The following is a 26953-nucleotide window of genomic DNA, read 5'->3' on the forward strand; positions in this document are numbered from 1 at the left end:
GCGCCGTCCACACCTAGGTGCAATTCTGCATTGTGGCGCGCGTTCATGCACCATACGGGCGTATTGCTGGCGGGGTCAGCTAACGCGTTCGGGTATGTAGTCCCGTCAGTGCGGTGACACAGTGGAGCATGCAGAGACTGTCAGGGGTGAGCAGAACGCACCATACGGGTGTGCTACGGCATGGCCAGTTACGCACCTGAATGTAGTTCTGCAGGGCGGAAGCCGGCGTGGTCGTGTGAGCCACGGAGTGAGCTCCCTCCTCATCCCAAGATAATTGTGTCGCTGCGTTGGGGATCAGCCAGTGACACGACGGTCCCAAACAAGGGCAACATGTAAATTACCCAGTTGCCGAAGGGGGCTCGTGGCCCTCTCACGGTAGGCCAGCAGTCTTCCCACAGGAGGTGGTACCGTGTGCCTTCAGTGCCTTGCGGCATGGGGCATCTGAGCCTGTGAACACTTGGGCTGCAATGGCTTCTCTCGAGGCAGCATTCTTGCTGTTAACTTTCTCAGCTACAAGAATGTCCCTGTCGTACATGAGGGATGCTGACGCTTCCTACATGGCAATGCTTGGGTGGTGCTGGTGTTAATCCCTGCATTCCACCCATGGCCTGATCAGAGTACGAGTCAGTCTATTGAACTGCACCCTTCCCACCCCCTCAGGGCAGTGAAGCAGGGTTGCAGTCACTGTTGGGCCCTGTCAGGGCCTTGGAAGTGTGTATGGACCTAACTGCCTTGGGCAGATGGTCTCCAAGGCTGGGCTCCCTCAATGGGTTGAGGAACAATCCAGCAGGCGTATAGGTGGGCAGGCAGGCCAGCCCCAACAGGAATCTGTGCACATTCCACACAGGGCCTCGCTGCCTCATGGGCTTCTGGCGAGGTGCCCCTCTATCTGAGATCTGTGTGACGGCTCCTGTTTGACGCCGTCCGCATTTATCAGGTTCTACTGCATGGGTGTGGTAGCCAGCACCCCTATCACTGAGTGCGTGCTGGGCTCCGCAGCAGGACATGGCCTTCACCAGTCGTATCTGCAAGGAGAATTGTGGAGTTGCAAGCTCTGTCAGTCCATGAGGAGCTTTGCAGGTCTAGGCCCAGATGATGGAGGAGCAGTGTTACGCCCCATACTGGCCTTTCTCCCCAAAGTTCTCTCAGAGGCATATCCCAATCTGGTGTTTGAGCTCTGTCCCTCTTAGACATGCAGACAGATGGAGTACAAAGACAGAGTCGGTTCCCACTCTGCCCTGTTAGAGCTTAGTGTCGTACGTCAGGGCCACACAGGCCCACAGAGTAACAGACCAGCTCTTCGGGTGCTGAAGCAGGAGTGCTTGGACCACTGGCAAAGGCTAGGCTGTCCCGCTGGATCACAGAAATGATCCAGCAGGCATACAGGCGGGCAGGAGTACCAGTGCCGCCTAGGTGCGGGCACACTCCACCCGTGGGACGGCGGCCTCCTGGGTGCTGTGGAATGGTGCGTCTCTGACGGAGATCCACACAGCAGCAACATGGTCGACTCCGTCTACATTCACCCGGCTCTACCGACTGAGCGTGGCAACCAGCACCCCATTCACGGAGCGAGTGCTGGGCTCCAGGCGGTAGAGCAGGTCATACTCACCGTGCCTCCGAGACCCTGGCTCCCGTAGGACGGGCCGGGCTCGGAGTGATGTGTTGCATAGTAAGCTAGCCCTGCGTCTTGCGGGCTAGGTGGCTAATCAGTTGACTGGCCTGTCGCCAGCTGGGCCTAGGTAGCGTCTTGCGCCTAGGCCACGAGCATTACATACTTTGTTGGATGGTAGGATTTTGGAGCACGCCTTGGGCTCTGATACTTCGGGCTTAAACTGCTTCGGGCAGCCGCGGGGGCGGCTGGGTCTGCTTATTTCCTCGCGGTGTGTCTTAGAGAGTTCCCGTACATATTGAATAATATGTAGTGGAGAGCCAGTCTCGACCACGAAAGAGAACGGCTGGTTACATCCGATGTAACCCAGGTTCTCTGAGTGGAGAGACTGGCTCTCCACGAATCAGCCGCTCCGAAATTCGTGTCAATCAAAGTTAATCGAAGTGGCTCTGCTGGGGTGGGGCTTAAATACCCCACTGATTGCAAATCAGGGCAGGGCCACCATATGTGATGTGTCTTAAAGAGTATCCACGAGCACTGCCCCTGGGGGTCAGTTCCCGTACATATTGAATAATATGTAGTGGAGAGCCAGTCTCTCCACTCAGAGAACCTGGGTTACATCGGATGTAACCAGCCGTTTCATAGAAATGTAGTAGCTATGCGTAGTAGTTATAAAATGTAATTATTTACATATAATATGGAATAGGCAGCAGATGTGAGTTTTTTGCTAGTTTATTTTTGGGAAAAAGTAGGGATTTAAATTTTAGGGGAAGATTCGGGATCAAATTTGTTCATTTTACTTATTATGGCGATCAATACCTGACGAATGTCCTGGGCCAGTGGTTATAATGGTGGGGCCAGTGACCTTGAAAATCCACTGGCCCATTTCCCTTAGTGTCTATATACACAACACTATAAGACAACAAAGTGATCATATGCATGTGTAAACTACTACAAAACAATACATTAATAACAGTGTGTCCTCCATGTTTAGTTATACATAAATGAGTAAGTTCCTATGTGTGCACTTTGTGAATGAAGTGGTGCAAATCACAATGTGGTGAAGCTGTACTATACAGACTGTCGACTGACTGCTTGTGTGCATGTCCTACGTAACAAACTATGACTTATCTATGTCAGTGGTTCTCAATATTTTTAAATCAAAGACTCCCAAATTAATCTCAAATAGTGATCCATACACCACCTGCAGTTGGTGAAGAATGCTGCTGCCAGACTCATTGCTGGGACTAGGACAGGGGTGATGCAACTTTGATGATGTAGAGGGCCACTATATGTCCACACTCACTCCAGAGGGACACGTTGCATATACTGTCGGGCAGACACCTCCGTATTTTTTACTGTTTTTGTAAATGAATTACTTAAATTAAGTACTTCGCCATTCTTTGTCACACAAAAGTAGCAAAAATAGCCGATCTACAAGCTCAAAACGCGTTGCACTTGAGCTTGTAGATCTGCTATTTTTGCTATTTTTTAATCTGAATCCTGATATTCTTTTTTGCTATTTTTGAATTGGAATCCAGAATTTGTTTTATTTCATTTCAAATGCATTTAGTTATACTTATGTTAACTTTATGAATTTAAACACAAATACATTGGACATAAAAAAAGACAATAGAATTTTAATACTAGTCATTAAGCTACTAATATAGACTGAAGTTATTAAAGCGGGTCATGTTTGCATGCAATAATAGATCAGTATTCCGATTAACCTGCGGGCCGCATTAAGTGAAGGTGGGGGCCGTTTGTGGCCCCCAGGCCGCCAGTTGCCCATGTATGGACTAGGAGATCAGAGCACATAACCCCGGTACTAGCTGCACTGCACTGATTTTATTGTTAACTTTTTATAGCTCTTAACAGCCTCAATATCTAGCTGACCTGCTGGAACCACATGTGCCTGTCAGTCTCCCATTGGACCACACGCTTGCTAGATCCATTACCATTTTAAATCTAAATGAAAAACCCATTTTTATATATCAAAAAAATAAAAGCCTTATTAACCTCCTAACGGCAGAAATCTATTCTCACTGATACTGCTATGGTGTGTTGCAATCTTGTCATCCTATTCCCCCCCAAATAGTTTATGATTTATGATTTACTGTTTGATTTTAAGTTGTTTAAGCACTTTGTAACTTTGTTTAAAAAGGTGCTATATACATAAAATGTATTATTATTATTATTATTATTATTACATATTATTATGACTTCCAAACAATATTTGTGTCAAATGCATGTTCATTTGGGGGTCCTTGATATTGAAAATGTTTGAGAACCACTGCTTTACAGTTTTCAACGGGCCTGAAAATTACAATCCAAACCGAACAGACCTGGTTGAGTTGAAGCTCAAGCCAAATGTAGTCTTTGGATTGTTTGAATCGTTTCTAGTGTTTATTGTTTATTTATTGTATTGTTTATTTATTGTACTCTTTGGGTAAATGTGTATATTTACACCTTCAGTCGATGCTTCATATCCAAATGAGTAAAATCGCCGTGGTGGTGTGTTTATTTTTGGAACAGTTCTTTTATGAGGCGATCTAACATTCTCTAATGGGGATTTCAACACAAAAAATAAAGCCACAAACCAGCGGAACAGCGCCCTCTAGCGGCAGTGACGTCAGGACTTCAGTGCTCTATGACATGACAAAGTGATATCATGCTAAGTTACATGTTCAAATTACTGTAACACAAGACATGTTTTATAGTATTGTTAGTATTGTTATATTTTCATGGTGGCACATTTTGGCCTAAAAGTCTTTCTTGAGCCATCGGTCAAAGGCTGAACATGTAGACAACCCAGCCTGGTGAAGATATGCGCTCAGTTCTAGTTCTTCTCATGTCATTTAGGAAGTCATGGTGTGTGATGTCATTTATACTGGTGTTCCCAGTCTGGTTCTGTATAGCCTCGATCTCCAGGCTTTTATTTTTGCTAAAAAATAAAAGCCTGGACCAGCGCGTCTGTGTACCCGGTATAGGAAGTGTTTCATTTCCCCAACCAACCAGAGTGCAGTGGGCGTCGCTCGTAATGTTGTGTTGACGGGGCGGGGGCTGACGGACAGATCGGTGAACCAATGGGATCACACGCATTCTCTCGCCGGAGATGTTAGACCCGCCCCTCTAGGTACGAAAACAGGAGGGCTGGTGCAGCCTAGGTTCTGTACAAACATAATGGACACAAGACATTAACTATCAGCATCCCTCATTGTAGACTTTCATCCCATTTGCACTGAGCCTTTTCATACACACACAACACCATAACAATGTCATCACATGACACACACACGCGCACACACACACACACACACATGCACACACGCGCACGCACGCACGCACACACACACACACGCACACACTAGGGCTGCACGACATGGACAAAATGTCATATCTCTATATTAATGCCAAATATCTATCGATAAGATATTATCGTTCAAATTTCATATTTGATAGTTCAAGTGTAGCAACATTGAAATCTAAGCATTCTTCAAAAAACAGCATATAACAAGTCAATATAGTACTCTACTTACTATATTATAATTTTAAGTAGTCTATTATTGGGTTCACACACTTGTTATTTGATATTCTAAGTGTAGCAACAGTGAAAACTAAGCATTAATAGCCAGTCAGTTTTACTCTTATTTTGAATTTATCTGACCGAAAGTAAATGAACTCGTTCTCATGCTATTCATCAGCAATGTGGAATGCCCTACCAAAAGGATTAAAGGAGTGTAAAACCCTACTCACTTTCAAAACGGCCCTAAAGATACACCTTCAGGAGGCTGCAATTCAAAAATGGCCCCTGTCTAAGTCTTTCATTTTCCTCCTTTGTATATATATTTTTTTCTCTCTTCATACCAGTAACCTGAAAGCTGATTGTATGACATTCTGTATAGTAGTGTGTATATCTGTCTGTCTCTTATATGTCATCATGATTTGTGTGCATAGGGTTCTCATCTTAAACAAGCTGCGTGCTTAACTGAGTCTTCCAGTTTAGTAGACCTTGTATTGTGAATTTGTACTTCCATGTACTGTGATTCTCATGTCTTACTAAATAAAAGTACATCAATCAATCAATCAATCCTAGGAAGCAAGCTCTTAGTTTGAAGGCCGACCATCCGGAAGTCAAGTGTTTACTCTCGTTTGACTTGACACAGTGCTGTTGGCACTGGCTTGACGAACATAATAAGTCGAAGTCACGGCAAATCACTGTAGAGTTCAATAAAACAAACGTTAATCCGACGAATGGATATAAACAGTCAAGCTTTTCATACAGAAGGCTTTAGGCAGCTTGCTACATTAAGGACATTTCAGACGACGCCTAGTAATTCATTTTCAATGAAAGGCGAGTGCAGGTCTTGCTCTATGAAGCAGGAAGGAGCAGTCTGACACACGCATGTATGCTCGTCACACACACACACACACACACACACACACACACACACACACGTCCCGTGCCAGAGTTGAACTGGCTTCCAACACGTTGACAACAACACAACGTGCGATTCCAGTTCCAGTAGTCCATAACACTCTACACAACCCTCTAACATGACAAAATGATCTATTGCGAAGTTACATGTGCAAATTACTATAAAACAATGACAAGTCGTACAAATCACAACAATGTAGTGTTCAGTGGTGAAGCGACTGATTGTTATCTCTGCCAGGCCGAAAGCCAAGCCCAAGATTATGTTTTTGCTACCCTACTTCTGTCAAAATGTGAAATGGATTTACTTTGTTTGTATTAAGAAATATGATAAAAAACAATTATAAGCTATCCAATATTCAACATGAAATAGGTAGTTATTTGATCAGGTTTTGTTCTAAAGCTGATCTGGGTTCTGTACAACAAAGACCATGGGTCCCCAGCGTGCATTGGGGACGCATGCACGTGCCCACCCGCTCCTGCCTGGTCCCAGCCTATACTCACGTTCTGGCTGCGCCACTGTATAGGCTACAACAGATATAAGATGTACACAGGGACCCCTCCAGCCCACTGACAGTGTTAGTAGTAGTGTCATGGGATCACATGGTGTAATGTGGGCGTCTATAAATGCTGTGTGATGTTTCCGGCCAGTTAGTAAAGATGTCACGTTTGGTTTCACCTTAACTTGTGCCTCAGTGTGTGATCTTTCTTCATTGATGGCGCAGCGTTAATTTACGTTGTTAATTTAACTTTGGGAGTGTAACCAAATGGACCGACGGTTCCAGTTTGTACCTTGGGGTAACAAAAACACACAAGATGGCTCTTTTAAGAGCCACAGCAAATATGTTCAATATATTGATCAGAATTCCTGCTATACTATATTGTTTATGAGCAGCATCAGTTCCTATGTCTCTACAAGGGCAGCTGGTATTATTTTGTCTTTCCCCCGTGTTGCTGGTCGGTTGGATTTGGATGAATCAAACCAAACATATCCTACAGAACAATATCAACACTGATTGGCTGTCAGGACGCGATGCGTGAAGTGAGGCGAAGTGAACGTCGCTTCACTTGGATTTTTCCAACTGGAGCGAAGAGACTGAGACGACGGGTCGCGTCGCCCCGTTCGCGTCGTGCCTGGTCACGCCACGATGCGTCTTTTTTAAAGATATTTTTGTGGGCTTTTTATGCCTTAATTGATAGGACAGTAGGCTGACAGGAAATGGGGAGAGAGATGAGGGGGAGACACACAGCAAAGGTCGTCGGGATCGGTAGTCGAACCCACGACACACTGTCAAGCTGGATTACCAGCGTATGTGGTATGCCCCTGGACCGCTAGGCCAGCGGGCGCCCCCACGATTCGTCTTTGTATTGACTTTGTATACAATCTTCAGGTCTGAACGCACCTTTAGTGTTAGAGTTGGTTCTATATTAACCACATGAACCCTAGCATACCTATTCTGGGCAAATATAGACAAACATTAGATGAAAATGGATGAACATTTAGTGAAAATAGACAATTATTCCACATAAATAGCTTACATCAAGCTCACAACGCATTGCAGTGCCACATGTTGTGAGCTTGTAGACTGGCTATTTTCGCTATTGACATACAACAAAGTATTTTCCTGCACAGTGCTTGCTGGTGAATAATGTAATGATAGTTTCATATTCACAATTATACTGAATAATGTAATGATAGTTTCATATTCACTATTCTACTGAATAATGTAATGATAGTTTCATATTCACTATTCTACTGAATAATGTAATGATAGTTTCATATTCACTATTCTACTGAATAATGTAATGATAGTTTCATATTCACTATTCTACTGAATAATGTAATGATAGTTTCATATTCACTATTCTACTGAATAATGTGATGATAGTTTCATATTCACTATTCTACTGAATAATGTAATGATAGTTTCATATTCACTATTATACTGAACAATGTAATGATAGTTTCATATCACTATTCTACTGAATAATGTAATGATAGTTTCATATTCACTATTCTACTGAACAATGTAATGATAGTTTCATATCACTATTCTACTGAATAATGTAATGATAGTTTCATATTCACTATTCTACTGAATAATGTAATGATAGTTTCATATTCACAATTCTACTGAATAATGTAATGATAGTTTCATATTCACTATTCTACTGAATAATGTAATGATAGTTTCATATTCACTATTCTACTGAATAATGTAATGATAGTTTCATATTCACTATTCTACTGAATAATGTAATGATAGTTTCATAGTCACTATTCTACTGAACAATGTAATGATAGTTTCATATCACTATTCTACTGAATAATGTAATGATAGTTTCATATTCACTATTCTACTGAATAATGTAATGATAGTTTCATATTCACAATTCTACTGAATAATGTAATGATAGTTTCATATTCACTATTCTACTGAATAATGTAATGATAGTTTCATATTCACTATTCTACTGAGCTTTGCATGGTCAGGCCCCGAAATACCTAACCGACCTGGTCCCACGTTATGTGCCAGGGAGGCCCCTTTGGTCTGCTGAACAGGGTCTGTTAACAGCTCCCAACACAAATTGAATTACAAAAGGTGACAGAGCCTTTCAGGCTGTAGTTCCCAAGCTTTGGAATGCTCTTCCACATGCCTTGAGAACTGCAGCCTCTGTTGACATTTTTAAGAACAACCTTAAAACGCTATTATTTGAACAAGCTTTTGCAAATGTTGCATGATTTTATTTCCATCGTTATTTGCTGTACTGCTTGAGAAGATTTTTTTTACAGTTCTACCTATTTTAATACCTTGTTTTGTTTTTAATCTCTATTTATGTGAAGCACTTTGTGAGCCATCTCTGTGAGATAAAATGTACTGCCCACCATGGCTGGGGCACCGTCCGTCATTATGGAAGCAAATTTGAACAGGGACAGATCAGTTTTGATGAAAAAGTCCATGAAAACATGTTGTTTCTGTTTGCAGACTGACATTAAGTATATTTCCAGCCTTGGAGTGATATTGATATATATATATATATATATATATATATATTGATATATATTGATATTATATAAGTATCTTTTTTCTCTTTATTGTCTATATTCATAATAAGTTGTCTTCTCCACAGAAAGTGGAGTAGTAGACTGAAGACATCCACTCAAACCACACCTGGACTGAAGACACCCAGTCAAACCAGCAGTGGACAAAGTAAGACTGGACACAATGTACACTAATTAACATTTCATGTTCATAATTAAAATGTTTGAAATGGCAGAAGACATTGTCAGACTAAATGTCCACAATGTGTCATCAGTATCCATGTTTAAATAAAGATGCTAAATGTATCAACTGTGTATGAAAACCAATGATCCAATGTTATTTATTTTAACTGTTTTTCTTAACAAATGTACGTCTTTGTGGAGGGCTTTAACCACTTAAACCTCATATGTTTAGTGGAGTCCCTCAGGGCTCTTATAGTGTATGTTCTGTTTTCACTCTACATTAAATATCTTAGCTGAAAATAGCAGATCTACAAGCTTACAGATCAGCTTGTAAGCTTGTAGATCTTCTATTTTCTGAAGTTTTCCCTAGAATACGGTTGCTGGGGTTTAAGTGGTTAAATTAATAATGTGCATAGCCATACACAGCTGTAAGGATGTAAAAGTTATAAATGAAAGTGAATGTTTAAAATGTACTCATTGTCTTCTCATAGCAGATGTCAGTCTGCAGGCGGATTTAAAGGATTATAAGATCAGTTTGAACAGGCTTGATCGTGTGACATACGTCACTGAAGTGCCCTCCCTCAGCAGCATCTACACAGAGCTCTACGTCACAGTGGGAGAGAGTGAAGGGGTTAATAACCAACATGAGGTGTGGCAGCTTGAGACAGCTTCCAAGATGAAGACCCTCCATGACAAACCAATCAACTGCTGTGACATCTTTAAACCCCTCCTCCTTGGCAGAGACAAACCAAACAGAAGAGTTCTGACCAAGGGCATCGCTGGCATTGGAAAAACATTCTCTGTGCATAAGTTCACTCTGGACTGGGCAAAGGGTTTGGAAAATCAAGACGTCGTTCTCCTGATTCCCTTTTCATTCCGGGAGCTGAACTTGGTCAGAGATGAGAAGCACAGTCTTCTCAACATGATCCATGCTTTCCACCCAACATTAAAGAAGGTCACAGCAGAGCAGCTCGCTGTCTGGAAAGTTGGCTTCATCTTTGATGGTCTGGATGAAAGCAAGTTTTCAATGAACTTCGAGAACATTGACATTGTTTCTGATGTCACAGTGACATCATCAGTGGACGTCCTGTTGACAAACCTCATCAAGGGGAATCTGCTTCCCTCAGCTCTCCTCTGGATAACTACCAGACCCGCAGCAGCCAATCAGATCCCTCCTGCATGTGTTGACATGGTGACAGAAGTACGAGGGTTCACAGACTCCCAGAAGGAGGAGTTCTTCAGGAAGAGATTCAGTGATGAGAAGCTGGCCAGCAGAATCATCTCACACATGAAGACATCAAAGAGCATCCACATCATGTGTCACATCCCAGTCTTCTGTTCGATCACTGCTACCGTTCTGGAGGACATGGTGAAGACAGACGAGACAGGACAACTGCCCAAGACCCTGACTCAGATGTACGGCCACTTCATGTTCGTCCAGACAAAGAGGTGGAAGAAGAAGTATCATGAGAGTCATGATGTGAATCAACAGCAGCTCATGGAGGCTGACAGGGAGGTTCTTCTGAAGCTGGGCAGGCTGGCGTTTGAACATCTGGAGAAAGGTAACATCATGTTTTACCAAGAAGACCTGGAAGAGTGTGGTCTTGATGTGAAAGACGCCTCGCTGTACTCAGGATTGTGCACAGAGATCTTCAAAGAAGAGACTGTGCAATCTCAGAGAAAAGTCTACAGCTTTGTTCATTTGAGCATCCAGGAGTTTCTGGCTGCAGTCTACCTGTTCCACTGTTTCACACAGAAGAACACGAAGCAACTGAAGACATTCCTGGGAGTTGATGTGAGTTCCTTGGATGACTTCCTGCAGAGAGCCATGGAAAAAGCCCTGAAGAGTAAGAATGGCCACCTGGACCTCTTTGTCCGCTTCCTTCATGGCCTCTCACTGGAGTCCAACCAGAGTCTGTTAGGAGGCCTGCTGGGTCAAACAGAGAACAGTCCAGAGAGCATCCAGAGAGCCATTAACAACCTGAAGAAGATGAATGATCAAAGGTTCTCTCCTGACAGATGCATCAACATATTCCACTGTTTAATGGAGATGAACGACCACTCACTGCATCAGGAGATCCAACAGTACCTGGAGTCAGGGGACAGATCAAAGACAAAACTTACTCACTCCCAGTGTTCAGCTCTGGCCTTCATGCTGCTGATGTCAGAGGAGGTTCTGGATGAGTTGGACCTGTCCAAATACAACACAACAACAAACTGGGCGAGATCCAGACTGATCCCAGCTTTGAGGAACAGCAGAAAGGCTCGGTTAGTAGTCATTTGAATAGAAAACCTATTAGAAGAGAATCAATCTACCATCACACCTAACACTATAAGTAGAAGTGATGGTTAACGTAAAATATCAGATAATAATGAAGTCTCAAATAGTGACTGGTGGTATTGTGTGTAAGTGCAATAAAGGCTAGTCCTATTAACACATTGACTGCCAATCACGTAGATCTACGCAAACCGATTTAAAGCCGCCACGTGCCAATCGCGTAGATCTACGTGAAGTGATTTTTTTTTTTAAATATATGATTAGTTGAAGATCTAGACTCCTATCCACTTCCTTGTTAACTTAAAACTTAAAAAGTCTGTATTTCGGCTCCTGAGTACTTTTTTTTTTCCAATGAAAAACTCTGGCACTGGCTAAAAAAATATGAAAATACCTTAAGCAGTTAATGGGTTAAAAGGATCCCTGGCTAATAAGCCATCCATACATTTTAATTGCCCTCTATAACTAACCTTAAAAATGATCTTAAATATTCTCATCCCGACACGTTCTTTGCTTGTAGGTCTGCTCTGGTTGGGAAGTAATAGTACCATTGTACTTCAGAGTATTACATTACATTACATTACAGTCATTTAGCAGACGCTTTTATCCAAAGCGACTTACAATAAGTGCATTCAACATAGGTAGGGAACGAAAACTACTAATCACCAGAAGTCCTTAGTGCATTATCTGCAAAAACAAGCAACCAAGAGTATACCTAGCGCTAAGGTAAAAGTGCAATATATCAGCTACCTATTTCCTTAAACAGATGAGACAAAATAGCTAAATCAAATGAGCATGAGCTAAAACAAATAAGTGAATCGACTAAACAAGATCCAATAAACAATCCAATAATCCAATAAACAATACAGCAATAGAAAGCAAGCGTTCGTACAACTAGTTAACAACAAGTAGGTCAGGCAGAGAGGAAGGGTAGTGTTTCCTGAAGAGGTGAGTTTTCAGCCTGCGGCGAAATATGGGCAGTGACTCTGCTGTCCTCAGTGGGAAGATCATTCCACCACTGTGGGGCCAGAACAGAAAAGAGTCGTGACCGTGTGGATCGGCCAGAAGGACCCTTGAGTGTGTTATAGAGTATAAGTTAGACGTTGAAGCTAAATAATGCTTAATTTATAAGACGGGGTCCCTTGCTGAAAATAACAATGCAAGCAAATGACATGTCGCGATATGACACGTTGTCTGCTTGTAAATCTGTTCTTGTCGGCAAACTTCACCATCAGAGTATAAATCTGGCTTCATTCATTTGAGACAAAACATATTAACAACATTTCTACACATATTTTGTCTATTTTCACCAGACAAATCTGTGCATGTCTAAATTCTGAAAGTAGGCCTAAACGCAAACATACGTACACATACACTGCGCGCGCGCGCACACACACACACACACACACACACACACACACACACACACACATTCACAAACAGCGCATTTTAGCGTGCTCTTAAACTCGACATTGACAACTTCCAAATATCCACAATTAATCCAAACTACTACCGATTTCACATTTTATATAACTTGAATGTGTAATAGAACTCACACACACGCACATACAAAAGTTTATGCAAAGTTGAAGCGTAGTCCGAAGAACGGCCGACATTATCCTAAAACGTTTCAGAGAGTTACTGCCCGCCCACTTAGTCTATACGTCTTGACGTAGGCTGACGTCAGAAACACTCATGTTGATGGCAAGGAGATTTAAGTAAACATCAATAAAAGGTTGGGAGATCTGTTTAATTAATCCACAAAAATTGTTAGGAAACATCAAAGGCCAAGTGACCTTGCCCCTAAAATGACAAAACGGACCATACCACCTGAGAAATGGACCATCCCATTAGTGAAGGGATGTACAGAGGATGGCCCTATAAACAATTAATTTAATTTAGTTTAGTTTATTTGAAAAGTAATGACATTACAGTTATAACCACCAAAGGAGGAGACACAATGTCCAGGACTTATTTCCATTCTAGTCCTTTTACACGTATGTCCGATCACAGGGTGACAGTCATGTACAATATATAAATAATACTATTGTTAACAATGAATATATTATATTTATCACATGAACCATACATTGCACATGAGGCCTAAGTCAAATTCAGTTCAATTAAATATATTTCCTGAATTATACTGGAACCTTTTCCAGTACCCAGAGCTGTGTTAGATGCTTAAAAGTCCTCAAATTACAGTTTCAAGGCTGTTCCATTGGGTTGCTCCTATGCACTTAAAATAACCATTTTCCACTAGACCTTTACATTTGAAGAGGTACACATTAACAATACTCACTGTAGTATAAAAACTATGAGTGTTCCTGACCTGAGTAAAAAGTACCCCCCCCCCCCAATAAATAAATACATAATAATAATAATAATAATAATAATAATAATAACAATAATAAAAGATGAATTGAAGAAAAGGGAGGTTGACAGCTAAACTGTAAAACAATCTGCTAATAAACTCTAAAACAATCTGTTAATAAACTCTCAAACGATACTCCAAAGCCTCTCAGTACTGTGAGCAGTGTTTACCTTTCCAAAATATAACCATAGAAGAAGAAGACAACTAGAAAGCTGCTATATCGGGAAATTGCAAGTGTGGTTGTCCCGACGCAGGCCGTGGGTTGTGACCATCAGGACCCCAGGAATCCTCTGGGATAAATAGTGTTGGAGGACATGCAACATGATATTCATATATAATAGATAAATAGTGTTGGAGGACATGCAACATGATATTCATATATAATAGGTAAATAGTGTTGGAGGACATGCAACATGATATTCATATATAATAGGTAAATAGTGTTGGAGGACATGCAACATGATATTCATATATAATAGATAAATAGTGTTGGAGGACATGCAACATGATATTCATATATAATAGATAAATAGTGTTGGAGGACATGCAACATGATATTCATACATAATAGATAAATAGTGTTGGAGGACATGCAACATGATATTCAAATGTGGTGTTTATCAGATCTTGTGTTCCTGATAAATGGCGTTTTGTTTTTTAAGAAAAAAGACCCTCCCACTAGTTTTACAAGCCAATCAGATTGTCACATCACTCCTGAGATCATGTTTAATTAATCTGGAGAGGATTGCTCAACCAAAGCATCATGTTTTGGATGGATGGATGGATGGATGGATGGATGGATGGATAGATGGATAGATGGATAGATAGCTTTATTGATCTCGCGGGGGAAAATCTGTGGCCCAAACATGTTTTTGCAACAAACGGTTACATTTTTAGGAACCCCTGGTCTAAGTGGAAATGCTTTTGGCTCTGTGTTGAGTACACATCCCTCAACATGTGATTCAACGTGTTGACGTTTTGTTCATGTTTCTTGGCATGTTTTTGTAAAATAGGCCCCTCCCACTAACTTTGAAGGCCAATTATGGGCGAACGGTATGGACTGTAAACATTCTGTATGATACGTTTTTAGTCTCATGGGTCCAGAGATCATTTGTACCAATTTGTGTGAGATTTGGACACAATCTGTAGGAGAAGAAGCAAAAAGTTAAAATATTTAATGAAATTACTAAATTAGTTCATAGATCCATGTGCATTACACACTGTAGTATACAGATTATGTCTTTCACTTCTATGTTTTCTGGTTCCCTTTGCTTATGACCTGTTAATATCTGGTTAACTAGATAGACATTCTCTTAGTTAATTTCCTTGAACATGAACTTGATCCAATCTGTGTTGTTGATCTTTGATTTTACATATTCTATATTTACAGACTTGTTGGCTGTCTACTCGAAAAGCCAGATTATGAGATTGTGGCTTCAGCTCTCAGCTCTAATCCTTCACATCTGAGAGAATTGGACCTCAGCTATAATGACATGAAGGATGATTCATTCATGGAGCTCATCTCTGCTGGATTGAAGAGTCCACATTGTAGACTGGAGATACTACGGTCAGATTAATTAACCAGCATTCTTTTGATTAGTCTGTCTGTCTGTCTGTCGATCTGATGTGAACTTGCTGCTGCCTGTCAGTTAGCTGCCTGTTGGAGGATTAAGATGATTTAGTTCACATTATTCCTGACTTTCTGCTCTTGGGTTTTTACTCCAAAACTCTGATAGTTAATCCAGATATGTATCTGTAATTACAGACTTGCTGGCTGTAACATCACACAGACAGGATGTGAAGTCCTGGCCTCAGCTCTCAGCTCTAATCTTTCCCATTTGAGAGAACTGGATCTCAGCTTCAACTGCCGGCTGGAATCACAACTGGACCAGCTCTCTGCTGTACTGAAGAGTCCACATTGTAGACTGCAGATCCTGAGGTAAATAATGTGTTTTCTCTCCATGTGGATCTCTACTTGAACATCAACAGCAGTTTGTTAAATATGTATGTATCTGCAGGTTGTCAGGCTGTGGGGTCACAGAGGAAGGCTGTTCTTCTCTGGCTTCAGCTCTGACCTTCAACCCCTCCCATCTGAAACAGCTGGACTTGAACTTCAGCCACTTAGGAGACGCTGGTCTGAAGAAGCTCTCAGCTGCACTGGAGACTCTCAAGTGAGTAGACTTGGACTGTGTCCATGTTGGTTAGTGCAGTGTTTCCTTAGAATGTTTAACTGGATGGCCAGGCGGGCCACTGTGCCCCCACAGGATTATAAACTGCCCACAAAAAAATTTGAAACTTAACTTGGGTTGATTATATCACACCTTTAATAATACCAATTGGTATTGTGTTTAATATCATTTTTATTGATGATTAGCCACCTTTACAACGAGGTACAGCTTGTAAGGATTGGGCATTCGTTTAATGAGCAACACAGATAAACGTGTGGGTAGCACCTCCAAAAACATTGCCAAAATCCCCTTCTCTCTTCTGAATCTCTTGCAAATCTTGCCTGTAAATCTCTGAAAGAAAACCAGAGGAACCGCTCTTCTTGGGTTGTTGTCTTCCTTTGACTTCACCAGTCTTAGTCTTGGTCCTAAGTTAGTAAATGGTTCCAGGGCTGACACCAAATAATGCTGTCACTCTGCATAACAGAACACCAGCTTCACTTGTCCTATTGCACGGGTCTTATCCTGAAGGGACAAACGTGGCATCTTTCCATGGGGGGGGCAGTGTTACAGCTTGGAGCATCAACACAAACTCAACAAAGTTGCAGAACCCATGCTCAGGTGTCAGTCACTCACCTGTGACTGGTTCTGAGCAACTTGCCAGCACACACCTGCTGGCAGATGTGTGCTGGCAGGTCGCTCAAAACGAGACTGATTACCAACATAACCATATTGGAGGATTTTGGCAATGTTTTTGGGGGCGCTACCCACATTTTTAGTTGTTGCTCATTCCACGAATGCCAGATCCTTACAACCTGTACATAACCCTTTTACTATAACCCTTTTTCTATATATAAATGCTGTATTAAATACTTAAGTATTCAACAGTAGATATCAATGTATTGCTGCATTAACATTTTGACATGAAAAAGAAATGCAAAGATTTTCCAGAAATGTTCAAAAGATATAACATTAGTGAAAATAGAAAATAGATCTACAAGTTCACAACAAATCACTATGTGACATGTTGTGAGTTTGTAGATCTGCTATTTTCACTATACGTGAAATAGGGGTTTAGTGGTTAAAATACAAAAAAAGTATCATAAAAATACTAGGGCCGGGACTTTATCGCGTTAATTTCGATCAATTAATTACAGAAAGAAATTACGCATTTTAATCACCTATTTTTGCACCGTGGAACGTTTCTCACTGGACGAGTTTCAGACGGACCGATCATACCAGCGCACCAACCGACGTTAGTGCGCAACAACAAAGTTAACTGCAGCCATTACAGTGCATGAAAACATGATGCCTGCTTTGTGTGTGTGTGTGTGTGTGTGTGTGTGTGTGTGTGTGTGTGTGTGTGTGTGTGTGTGTGTGTGTGTGTGTGTGTGTGTGTGTGTGTGTGTGTGTGTGTGTGTGTGTGTGTGTGTGTGTGTGTGTGTCATAGCAAAAGGAACAGAACTGTGTTATTTTACATAGAGACAGAAACTATAATTACTCTTCATATCAGCGTTCTTTGAAAATGAAATCACACTTTTAGATCATTTCATCATTCTATGGTAGGAGAATGAAAATACACTTTATAAATGTAAAAACTAAACACATTTCTAAACCCTCTCCTCCAAGCCGGGCCGGACGGGCTGCCTGGTCAACATAATGTTAGGAGAAACACTGTGGTGTACATAATAATAATAATAATAATAATAATGATAATAATAATAATAATGTCAGGTAGTGGAGACGTTGTGTTAGACATTGATTCAATCAATCAATCAATCAATCAACGTTTATTTAAATAGCACAATTCAGAGACTTAAAAACGAAAAAAAAGCAGAGATGCATATAAATACATTTATTTAAAAGAAATACAAATAATTCAAAAGAACAAGTGAAACAGGAAGAGAAATGCAGCAAATAAGTAAAAGCAATGCTAAAAAGATGTGTTTTAAGATGTATTTAAAGATGTCCACAGATTCAGAGACCCTCAGACCCCCCGGCAGGCTGTTCCAAAGCGTGGGACCATAATAGCTAAAAGCTGCTCCTCCATACTTTTTAGTTTTAGTCTGTAGAATGTGTAGGAGACCAGCGCTAGAGGATCTAAGGGCCCTGCCGGGCACGTACTGAGGAAGCATTGCTGACAAGTAGGAAGGTGCATTCCCATTAAATGACTTCAAAAACACTAAAAGGATCTTAACATCTATTCTAAAACTGACAGGCAGCCAATGCAGGGACTTTAAAATAGGTGTAATGTGTGTCTGTGTTTGGTGTGTTCTGGACAAGTTGTAAAATAGTTTATTTAGTAAGACCAGACAGGAGAGCATTACAGTAATCAAGCCTGCTAGTGATAAAACACTATTCATTGTTGTTCTACTTCCTACAGTGTGAATCATGGAGGAGAACACTGGATTAAACCTCAACTCCTGACAAGATGTGAGTGTCTGTCTGTCTGTCTGTCTGTCTGTCTCATTAATATGTTATACATTGTTTTATACTCCGTTGGCCCCTCCCTCCCTGTAGTCAACTAACTAAGTACATTTACTCAAGTACTGTACTTGAGTACAATTTTGAGTTTTTTTTTTTTTTTTTTTACTTCACTGGAGTATTTCCAATTGTCAGTACATTTACTTCTACTCCACTACATCTCAGAGGCAAATATTGTACTTTTACTCCACTACAATTATTTGAAAACTTTAGTTACTAGTTACTTTGTAGATGCAGATTATTATTACAAAATATACACTTCAGCCCTATATACATTTCGTCCATTTGAAAATAGTCGATCCACAAGCTCACAATGCGTTGTGATGCGACGCATTGTGAGCTTGTAGATCTGCAATTTTCAAAATATTTTTAATACATTTCATACATTTGAAAATTGGGCATTCTGCATGATGAGTACTTTTACTTTTGGTACTTTAAGTACATTTTGATATCAATACTTTTGTACTTGTACTCAAGTCAATTTTAAATTCCGGACTTTTACTTGTAACAGGTTATTTCTATATTGCAGTATTGATACTTTTACTTAGGTAAAACATTTGAGTACTTTTTCCACCACTGCAACTCCCCTAGAATGTAGTGATTTTTTAAATATAAATATAACATGTTAAACTCAAATCTTTGCTAATAATAATTTGTAATGATAATATTCCCTGTCCTGAAAACCAGTGGTGGACAAAGTATTTACTCAAGTAAATACTCTAGTATTGAAAAGTACCTATTACTATTACAGCACTTTTTGTTTATAAATCAATGCATTGTTGTATTGAAATTTAGAACCAAAAAAGAAATACATAAAAACAGAACTTTTTAAATATAGTTAAAATATCAGATATACAAGCTCACAACGCGCCACGGTGTGATGCGTTGTGAGCTTGTAGATCTGATATTTTCACTATATTTGAAATAGAGCTTAAGTGGTTAACCCATTAAGACCTGAGGTTGATTCTACAAATGTCTTCTAAATCCTGGTTCTCAAACCTGTTCATGTTTAATACAGCATCACACTCATTTTAACCCCTTGTTTTCCATATTCTACACGTTGGCTAATGAACCCATTCAGACCTGGAAAGCATCTCTGTGTCATTTTGCATTTATCTTTATATTTAGAAACAGCTTTTTCACAAACGTCTAAAACCTCTGATCTCCATATTATAACTTTATGACTTTTTACCTAAGTTAACCCTTTCAGACCGAGAACGCATCTCTGTCATTTTACATTTATTTGGCTATTCAAAAATAGCAGATCTAGAGTGCCGCGCGACGAGCTTGTAGATCTGCTATTGTTTTGAAAAATCGTGAAAATGTGTTCACATCTTTGAATATATATTTTTCCATAGCAAACATTTTTTACTCTGTTAAGACTTCTGGGGGTCCCTGGAACCAAATATTTTGAGGTGGGGGTCCGCGGCCAAAATTCATATAATTGTGGGGGTCCTTGACAAAGTTTGAGAACCACTGATTATAGAAACTTTTTTTTTTCCAAAAACCTGTTATGATTTAGAAGACATTTGTAGAAGCAAAGATTTGAGTTACAAATGTTTTCTTTGAAAAATATATATATTCAAAGATTTGCTCAAATTCTCAAGATTTCTCAAAAAATAGCAGATCTACAAGCTCATGGCGTGGCACTCGGTGCCGCGCCATGAGCTTGTAGATCTGCTATTTTTGAATAGCCCAAAGAAACCTAAAAAGACACAGATTCTTACCCGGCCTGAAAGGGTTAACGTCCTACTTGATTATACTACAGCGTCACACAAAAGCATCAAAAGTATCAGATCTACAAGATCTAAACGTGGCGTGAAGCGACACGTTTTGTCCTGTAGATCTTTTGATGCTTTTGAATTTATAACAGTAAAAGTTTTGGAACATATGAGGTTTCCACCTGAATCAGCCTCAGGTCTAAATGTGTTACAAATAGCAGATCTACAAGCTCACAGAGCATCACTTTGTGCTGTGCTGTGAGCTTATAAATCTGCTATTTTTGAAAATGGTGTGTGTGTGTGTGTGTGTGTGTGTGTGTGTGTGTGTGTGTGTGTGTGTGTGTGTGTGTGTGTGTGTGTGTGTGTGTGTGTGTGTGTGTGTGTGTCAGTGAATGATGTCTGAAGCATCCTTTGTCTGTAATTTTCACTGTATTATTCTCATCAGATTTCTCTCATCTCACTCTGGACACAAACACAGCACAGAGAAGACTCTCTCTGTCTGAGAACAACATGAAGGCGACACGGATGGAAGAGGAACAGGATCCTCCTGATCATCCTGACAGGTTTGATAGAGCGGCCCAGGTTCTGTGTTCAGAGGGTCTGACTGGACGCTGTTACTGGGAGGTAGAGTGGAGTGGAGAGGTTCAGATAGCAGTGACTTACAGAGGAATCAACAGGAAAGGAGAGGGTTATGACTGTGTGCTTGGATTCAATGACAAGTCCTGGAGTCTGGTCTGTAGAGATGGTCACCATGGTCACAGTTACTATGTCTCACACAATAGTAAGGTCACTTACCTTCCTGTCGATCCCTCTGACTCCAACAGAGTAGCAGTGTATCTAGACTGTTCTGCAGGGTCTCTGTCTTTTTACAGAGTGTTAGAGGACACTCTGACACACCTTTACACCTTACAGAACACATTCACTGAACCTCTCTATGCTGGGTTTATGTTTTATTCTGTCTCCTCCTCTGTGTCTCTGTGTGAGGACAGACAGGGTGATGTATCATAATGTAATAATCAGGAACAGGTGTGGTGGGGGGGGGGGGGGGCCCCGCTCTGTGTGTCTAACACATTTAAACATGAATATTGTATAGATGTATAGATCCATGAATTCAGTGGTTCTCAATGTGGGGTCCGGGGACCCCCAGGGGTCCTTGAGGGGGTTCCAGGGGGTCCTCAGGGACATTCATGTATATAGCAGCGACGCCCACTGCACTCTGGTTGGTTGGAGAAATGAAACACTTCCTATACCCGGAACATCAACTGGTTGGTCCAGGCTTTTATTTTTTAGCAAAACTAAAAAATAAAAGCCTGGAGATCAAGGCTTAATTAAAAGTAATGCCTCAACTCCTACCATTCCAAGTGCTTGTCAGGGTGGGGGGTCCCCAGTTCATTATGATTATTTTTAGGGGTCTCCAGTTCAAATATGATTATTTTGGGGGGTCTCCAGTTCAAATATGATTATTTTGGGGGGTCCCCAGCTCAAATATGATTATTTTGGGGGGTCCCCAGTTCAAATATGATTATTTTGGGGGGTCCCCAGTTCAAATATGATTAATTTGGGGGGTCTCCAGTTCAAATATGATTATTTTGGGGGGTCTCCAGTTCAAATATGATTATTTTGGGGGGTCTCCACCTATAAAGTGTGAGAATCTCTGGTCTAGAACATTTAAACATGAATATTGTAAAGTTCTATTAAAAATGGGTTTTGTAAATCATTGTATTTTACCTTTAAAATGTCATTTCATTTAATTATCTTCATTAAAATGAAACCAATGCTATTGTATCTACATTGAGCTGATGTTACATTCATTAATACTATTGAGTTAATAAAAACTACAAGAAAGAAAAACATTAGGATGTCATTTATTTACAGTGTACTGAGATAACACACACACACACACACACACACACACACACACACACACACACACACACACACACACACACACACACACACACACACACACGTTTGTATTACTGTATTGTGAGAACATCAACATGATATGACATTTTATGAATTCCATATAAATTAGCTTTTTGTCATTTTTAAGCTCACAGCCAGGGGCGGATTTAGGGATCTGGAGGCCCTTGGAACAGAAGTGTATTATTTGTTTGCTATTGATTTGTCAGTTATTTAGTCTGGCTTAAATATAAAGTAACTAAGTTAAACACCTGCCGATCCTGTTGTTTTTCCTTTTAGTTAATTATTATCCTTTCAAAGTAAAAGGCCGATTGTTACAAATGGCATTTTAAAAAGTTAAAATACGGAGATAAGAGGTGTCTGCCCGACAGTATATGTAATGTGGCCCCCTGGAGTGAGTGTGTAAATATAGTGGCCCTCTACATCATTAAACAGACAGTATAATGTGGCCCCCTGGAGTGAGTGTGTAAATATAGTGGCCCTCTACATCATTTGAAAATAGCCGATCTACAAGCTCACAATGTGTTGCATTGTGTGCTTGTAGATCTGCTATTTTCAAAAGATTTTCATACATTTGAAAATGTAGTGTATTTTGCACAAGCATGACAATATAGTTGAAAGGAAGTAGAAAGGCCCAGACCAGTAATGTTCCTCAAGTCGATTTATTGGACAACAAGAACAAAATGACAAAAGTCATATTCTACCAGGTGCTGTGTGTGTGTGTGTGTGTGTGTGTGTGTGTGTGTGTGTGTGTGTGTGTGTGTGTGTGTGTGTGTGTGTGTGTGTGTGTGTGTGTGTGTGTGTGTGTGTGTGTGTGTGTGTGTGTGTGTGTGTGTGTGTGTGTGTGTGTGTGAGTGATTGTTTTCATAGACCTGATTTTTCGACACCATACGGGTCTTCCCAACAATAGCGAAGATTGAAGTCAGTGTGAACATGGCCAAATAATAACTTAATAGCCAAAGTAGGTCTAATGAAGCACGTTAGCATTTAGGCTAACTCTGTTCCCTGAGGCAGCAGTTGCAGTGTGCAACTGTTGCAGTGTGAATGAGGGGAGCGGAGGGCGGTTACTGCGGAGGACGGGCCGTCTCCCCATTGGCTTAAAGGAGTGAAGGACAGCCATGACAGCCAATGATGAATAGGCGACTTGGTGTCGAATGATGATGATTAGTCTGACTGTTTATAGACTCAGGCGCTCTTCGAGCACCTGGTAAAAACAGAGTACAGAGCACAGGAGTCAGCCTTGCTGCTACATGGTGTGGCCGGAACAGAACAGAGAGCAAGAAGAAGAAGGAGGGACGGTTTCTTTGTCCTCACAGTATTTATATGCAGACTTCACATGTGTGTGTATGTACTTGCATACATTGACTTTGTGTGTGTTGGATGTGCACAGAGCTAGGTGTGTGTGCTACATCTCTTATCCAAACTATGTCTTTGTGTGTGTGTGTGTGTGTATGTGTGTGTGTGTTAGGGCGGGCCATACTTTTTTTTTTTGGAAAATCAAAAAACAGGGGTGTTCAAAAGAAAGATGTTGGTGTGTAGAACACAAATCTGAAGATTTTTTTCAATTCTGATAAACCTTACCTACATCAATTTGCTGTTGATTATTGCATATTTTTTGATTAATTTGCGATTTTCTTCTGTAAGAAAAAAATGAAGTTGGCAGACTTTTATTTTGAAGGAGGTGGTTTTATTTTAGTAACTTCCTGTGTGGAAGGAAGCTGTAGCCATCTTGTTGCTGAATGCCACATATTGGGGAGGTTGGCAATCCTTATCCACCTGTCTTCAGTTGTCATGTAGCATTGTAAGTAAGTGTGATTGTTTTTGTCTACCTGAGGAACAAATAGATAATATATACCTAAATTACCTTGTTTTATATTTGTTAATTGATTTGTGTACTTAACTATTGCTAAACTGACTTACCTGTGAAGAAAATAGGGACCTGTGAAGAAAATATTTCAATGGTTTTCTGTAATATTTGCCCATGTAATACTTTATTATCGTTCTGTAGTGGATACTTATCTATTTTTATTTATTTATTTATTTTCAGTGTGAACTAGTTTAAAAATGGCACCAAGAAAACAAAAAGTCAAAACAAGGACAGAATCAAGGTCTCATTTGAGTACTCTTGTTGGCACTGGGCGGGAGCTGTTGGTGTCTGAACTGCCAACTGTGAGGGATATCCTGAGGTATGGCATCTACTTGAGGGAGAATTGTGAAGATGACAGGAGGAACTACCCAGTGGACCAGCTGGTGGGTGACATCTACCCTGGTCTGATTTCCCAGTGGACCAAAGCTAATGCTCTTTTCAAGCCACCAGTTATCAATGCCAAGTTGACCATCATGTCCAAAATCAAGGAGGTCTGGAATCAGGCAGTGAATTATTCTCTTGGTAAGGGTAAACTTGATGCCAAAGAGAGGTTAATTGACAAGTTAGACAAGCTATTTGACATTTTGACTTGCAAATGTCAGATTACCAGTTGTGAGGAGGAAGGCTGTGAGAGCTGTGTGATCCAAGCCCACATTAACTGTTCCTGCAGCAAAGAGAAAAAAATTCCTGTGAAAGATCTTGCATACATCAAGGGACAGAAAGAGAAGGTCGGAAGTAAAGGTCCCCACCAAATCGGGTCCCCTGATCTACCAGAGCACAGGAGACAGTTGAGGACATTGGAAAAATAAAAGTTGAGAAAAAAAACTGCTGAAAGGAGAAGGAGCATAGAGGAAAATGCCGCTGCAGCAGAGAAGGCAGCCAGGAAGGATGTTGAGGGATTTTTGGCAGATAGTGATGAAGATCTGGAATTACAGAGAAGTGGTGATGAAGATGAGCTCTTACCTGAAACTGATCCCGAACCTGTAGATTTGGCAAAGGTACAGAAAAACTATGATGATATCCCAAACATTGCCCTTGCTAGTGTAAGGTATGGCATTGGGCTCAGACCAACTGCAGCAATAGCAACTGCAGCTCTGATTGATGCAGGAATCATCACAGAAGACACACTATGCAAAGTCATTGATAAGAACAAGGTCAAGAGAGCACAGGAGAAGTTGATGAGAGAGCTGGGGGAAGAGTTTGAGGAGAAGTGCAGGGAGGAGGGAGGGGTCACCTGCATCCTCTTTGATGGGCGGATTGACCTGACCAATGTGATCATGGAAGCTGAAGGCAGTGACCACGCTTTTCCTGCAAAGATGAGAGAAGAACACTACAGTGTTGCCAGTGAGCCTGGCAGCAACTATCTGTTCCATTTTACCCCAGAAAAAGCAACTAAAGAAGAGTCACATGCAGAGCAGATTGCTAAGGTCCTTTTTGCTTGGCTGAGAGATAGAGGTTTTGATAAGACCTTGTGGGCCATTGGAGGAGACTCAACGAATGTCAACACTGGTGTGAAAGCTGGAGTAATGCGGAAGCTGGAGCTGCACTTGGGCAGAAAGCTGGTCTGGTTGGTGTGCAACCTACACACTGGTGAACTGCCCCTCCGCCGGCTCATTGTTGAACTTGATGGTACTACTGTGTCAGACATAAAATTTTCTGGACCAATAGGAAAGCTCCTCGATTCGGCTACAGAGTTGGATATCAATCCAAAATTCACCAGGATCTCTGTTGGCCCTCCACTGATCAAGCTGCCTGACAAGGTCATTCAAGATCTCTCGACTGATCAACACTATGGCTATAAAATTGTTTGTGCACTCAGGGACGGAGTGGTTCCTGCAAGGCTGGCTCTATTGGAGATTGGGCCAGTAAACCACAGCCGCTGGCTCACCACAGCAAACAGACTTCTCAGGCTCTGGGTGTCAAAGCATGGACTGAGAGGAAATAATCTGAAAAATCTGCAGTTCATTGTGGAATACATCGTTGGAGTGTATTATCCATGTTGGTTCAATGTGAAGGTCAAGGAGTCCTGGATTGAAGGGCCTAGGCACATCCTGTTTCAGCTGGATTGCCTCAAGTCCCAGAGGAAGGAGGTACTGGACATTGTGATGCCAACTGTTAGAAGATCTGCTTGGTATGCCCACAGTGAAGCCATCCTCCAAACACTGCTGTGCTCTAAGGATCAGGAGGAGAGGATAGAGGGGGTGGAGAGAATCCTGGCCATCAGGGGAGAAGGAGACCCAGACACACAGCTGGGGGACTCCTCTGTAAGAACCAGAAGGACACCTGAGATCAATTATGATGCTTCCAGCATCGGTGGATTGATTAGCTGGTTAGAAGGTGTGTCAGAGCCACCTCTCACCTGCATACTAAAAACCTCAGAGATGAAGAACTTCATCGACACCCCCATGGAGGTGCCCAACTGGCCCTGCCACACTCAGAGCATTGAGAGGGTTGTCAAAATGGTGACTGAGGCTTCTTCTAAATACTTCTCTCAGGAAAAGAGGGATGGAGGGATCAGGACTCAGGAGACCAGCAGGAGACTGATGTCTAAGGCTGAGTCAAAGCAGGACTTGTTCAACCTAGCAAAGTTCAGGAAGTGATAATTGATCTTCATCATTGTATCCAGTGATATACATGCACTTCCATTGTGAATAAATATGTAAATTTGATTTGGCTTTGTCATTATAAATGATTTCCCTTATGTCTTTTAATATCCTAAAAAGAGGTTAAAAAGGGCAAAATTAGCTATTTAGAAGTTAAAATGATGTAGGTTAGAGTTGTTCTATCCAAAAAAAGAATGTCATATTTGAATTCCCCATAATGAAACACATAATTTATACACCCCACATGTTAGGATATCCTTTGGATTTTAAT

The 26953-nt window shown here is 41.1% G+C and overlaps 2 protein-coding genes across 2 annotated transcripts in view; both read left to right on the forward strand.

Moving 5' to 3' along the window:
- The window catches only part of LOC308102372 (uncharacterized protein), a 1220233-nt gene that overhangs the window by 507001 nt on the left and 686279 nt on the right, over window positions 1-26953 (forward strand). The window lies entirely within an intron of this gene.
- LOC308102181 (uncharacterized protein) lies at window positions 1500-26679 on the forward strand (the record flags this gene model as incomplete). Its single annotated transcript, XM_080451783.1, has 8 exons — window positions 1500-1633; window positions 9177-9256; window positions 9687-11538; window positions 15310-15486; window positions 15685-15858; window positions 15938-16090; window positions 24399-24601; window positions 25067-26679. 8 exons carry the CDS (start codon window positions 1500-1502, stop codon window positions 26677-26679), a joined length of 4386 nt encoding a protein of 1461 aa, XP_080307909.1.

The sequence above is a fragment of the Gymnoscopelus braueri genome (genome assembly GCF_963280865.1).
Source record: "Gymnoscopelus braueri genome assembly, chromosome: 15".
Classification (NCBI taxonomy): domain Eukaryota; kingdom Metazoa; phylum Chordata; class Actinopteri; order Myctophiformes; family Myctophidae; genus Gymnoscopelus; species Gymnoscopelus braueri.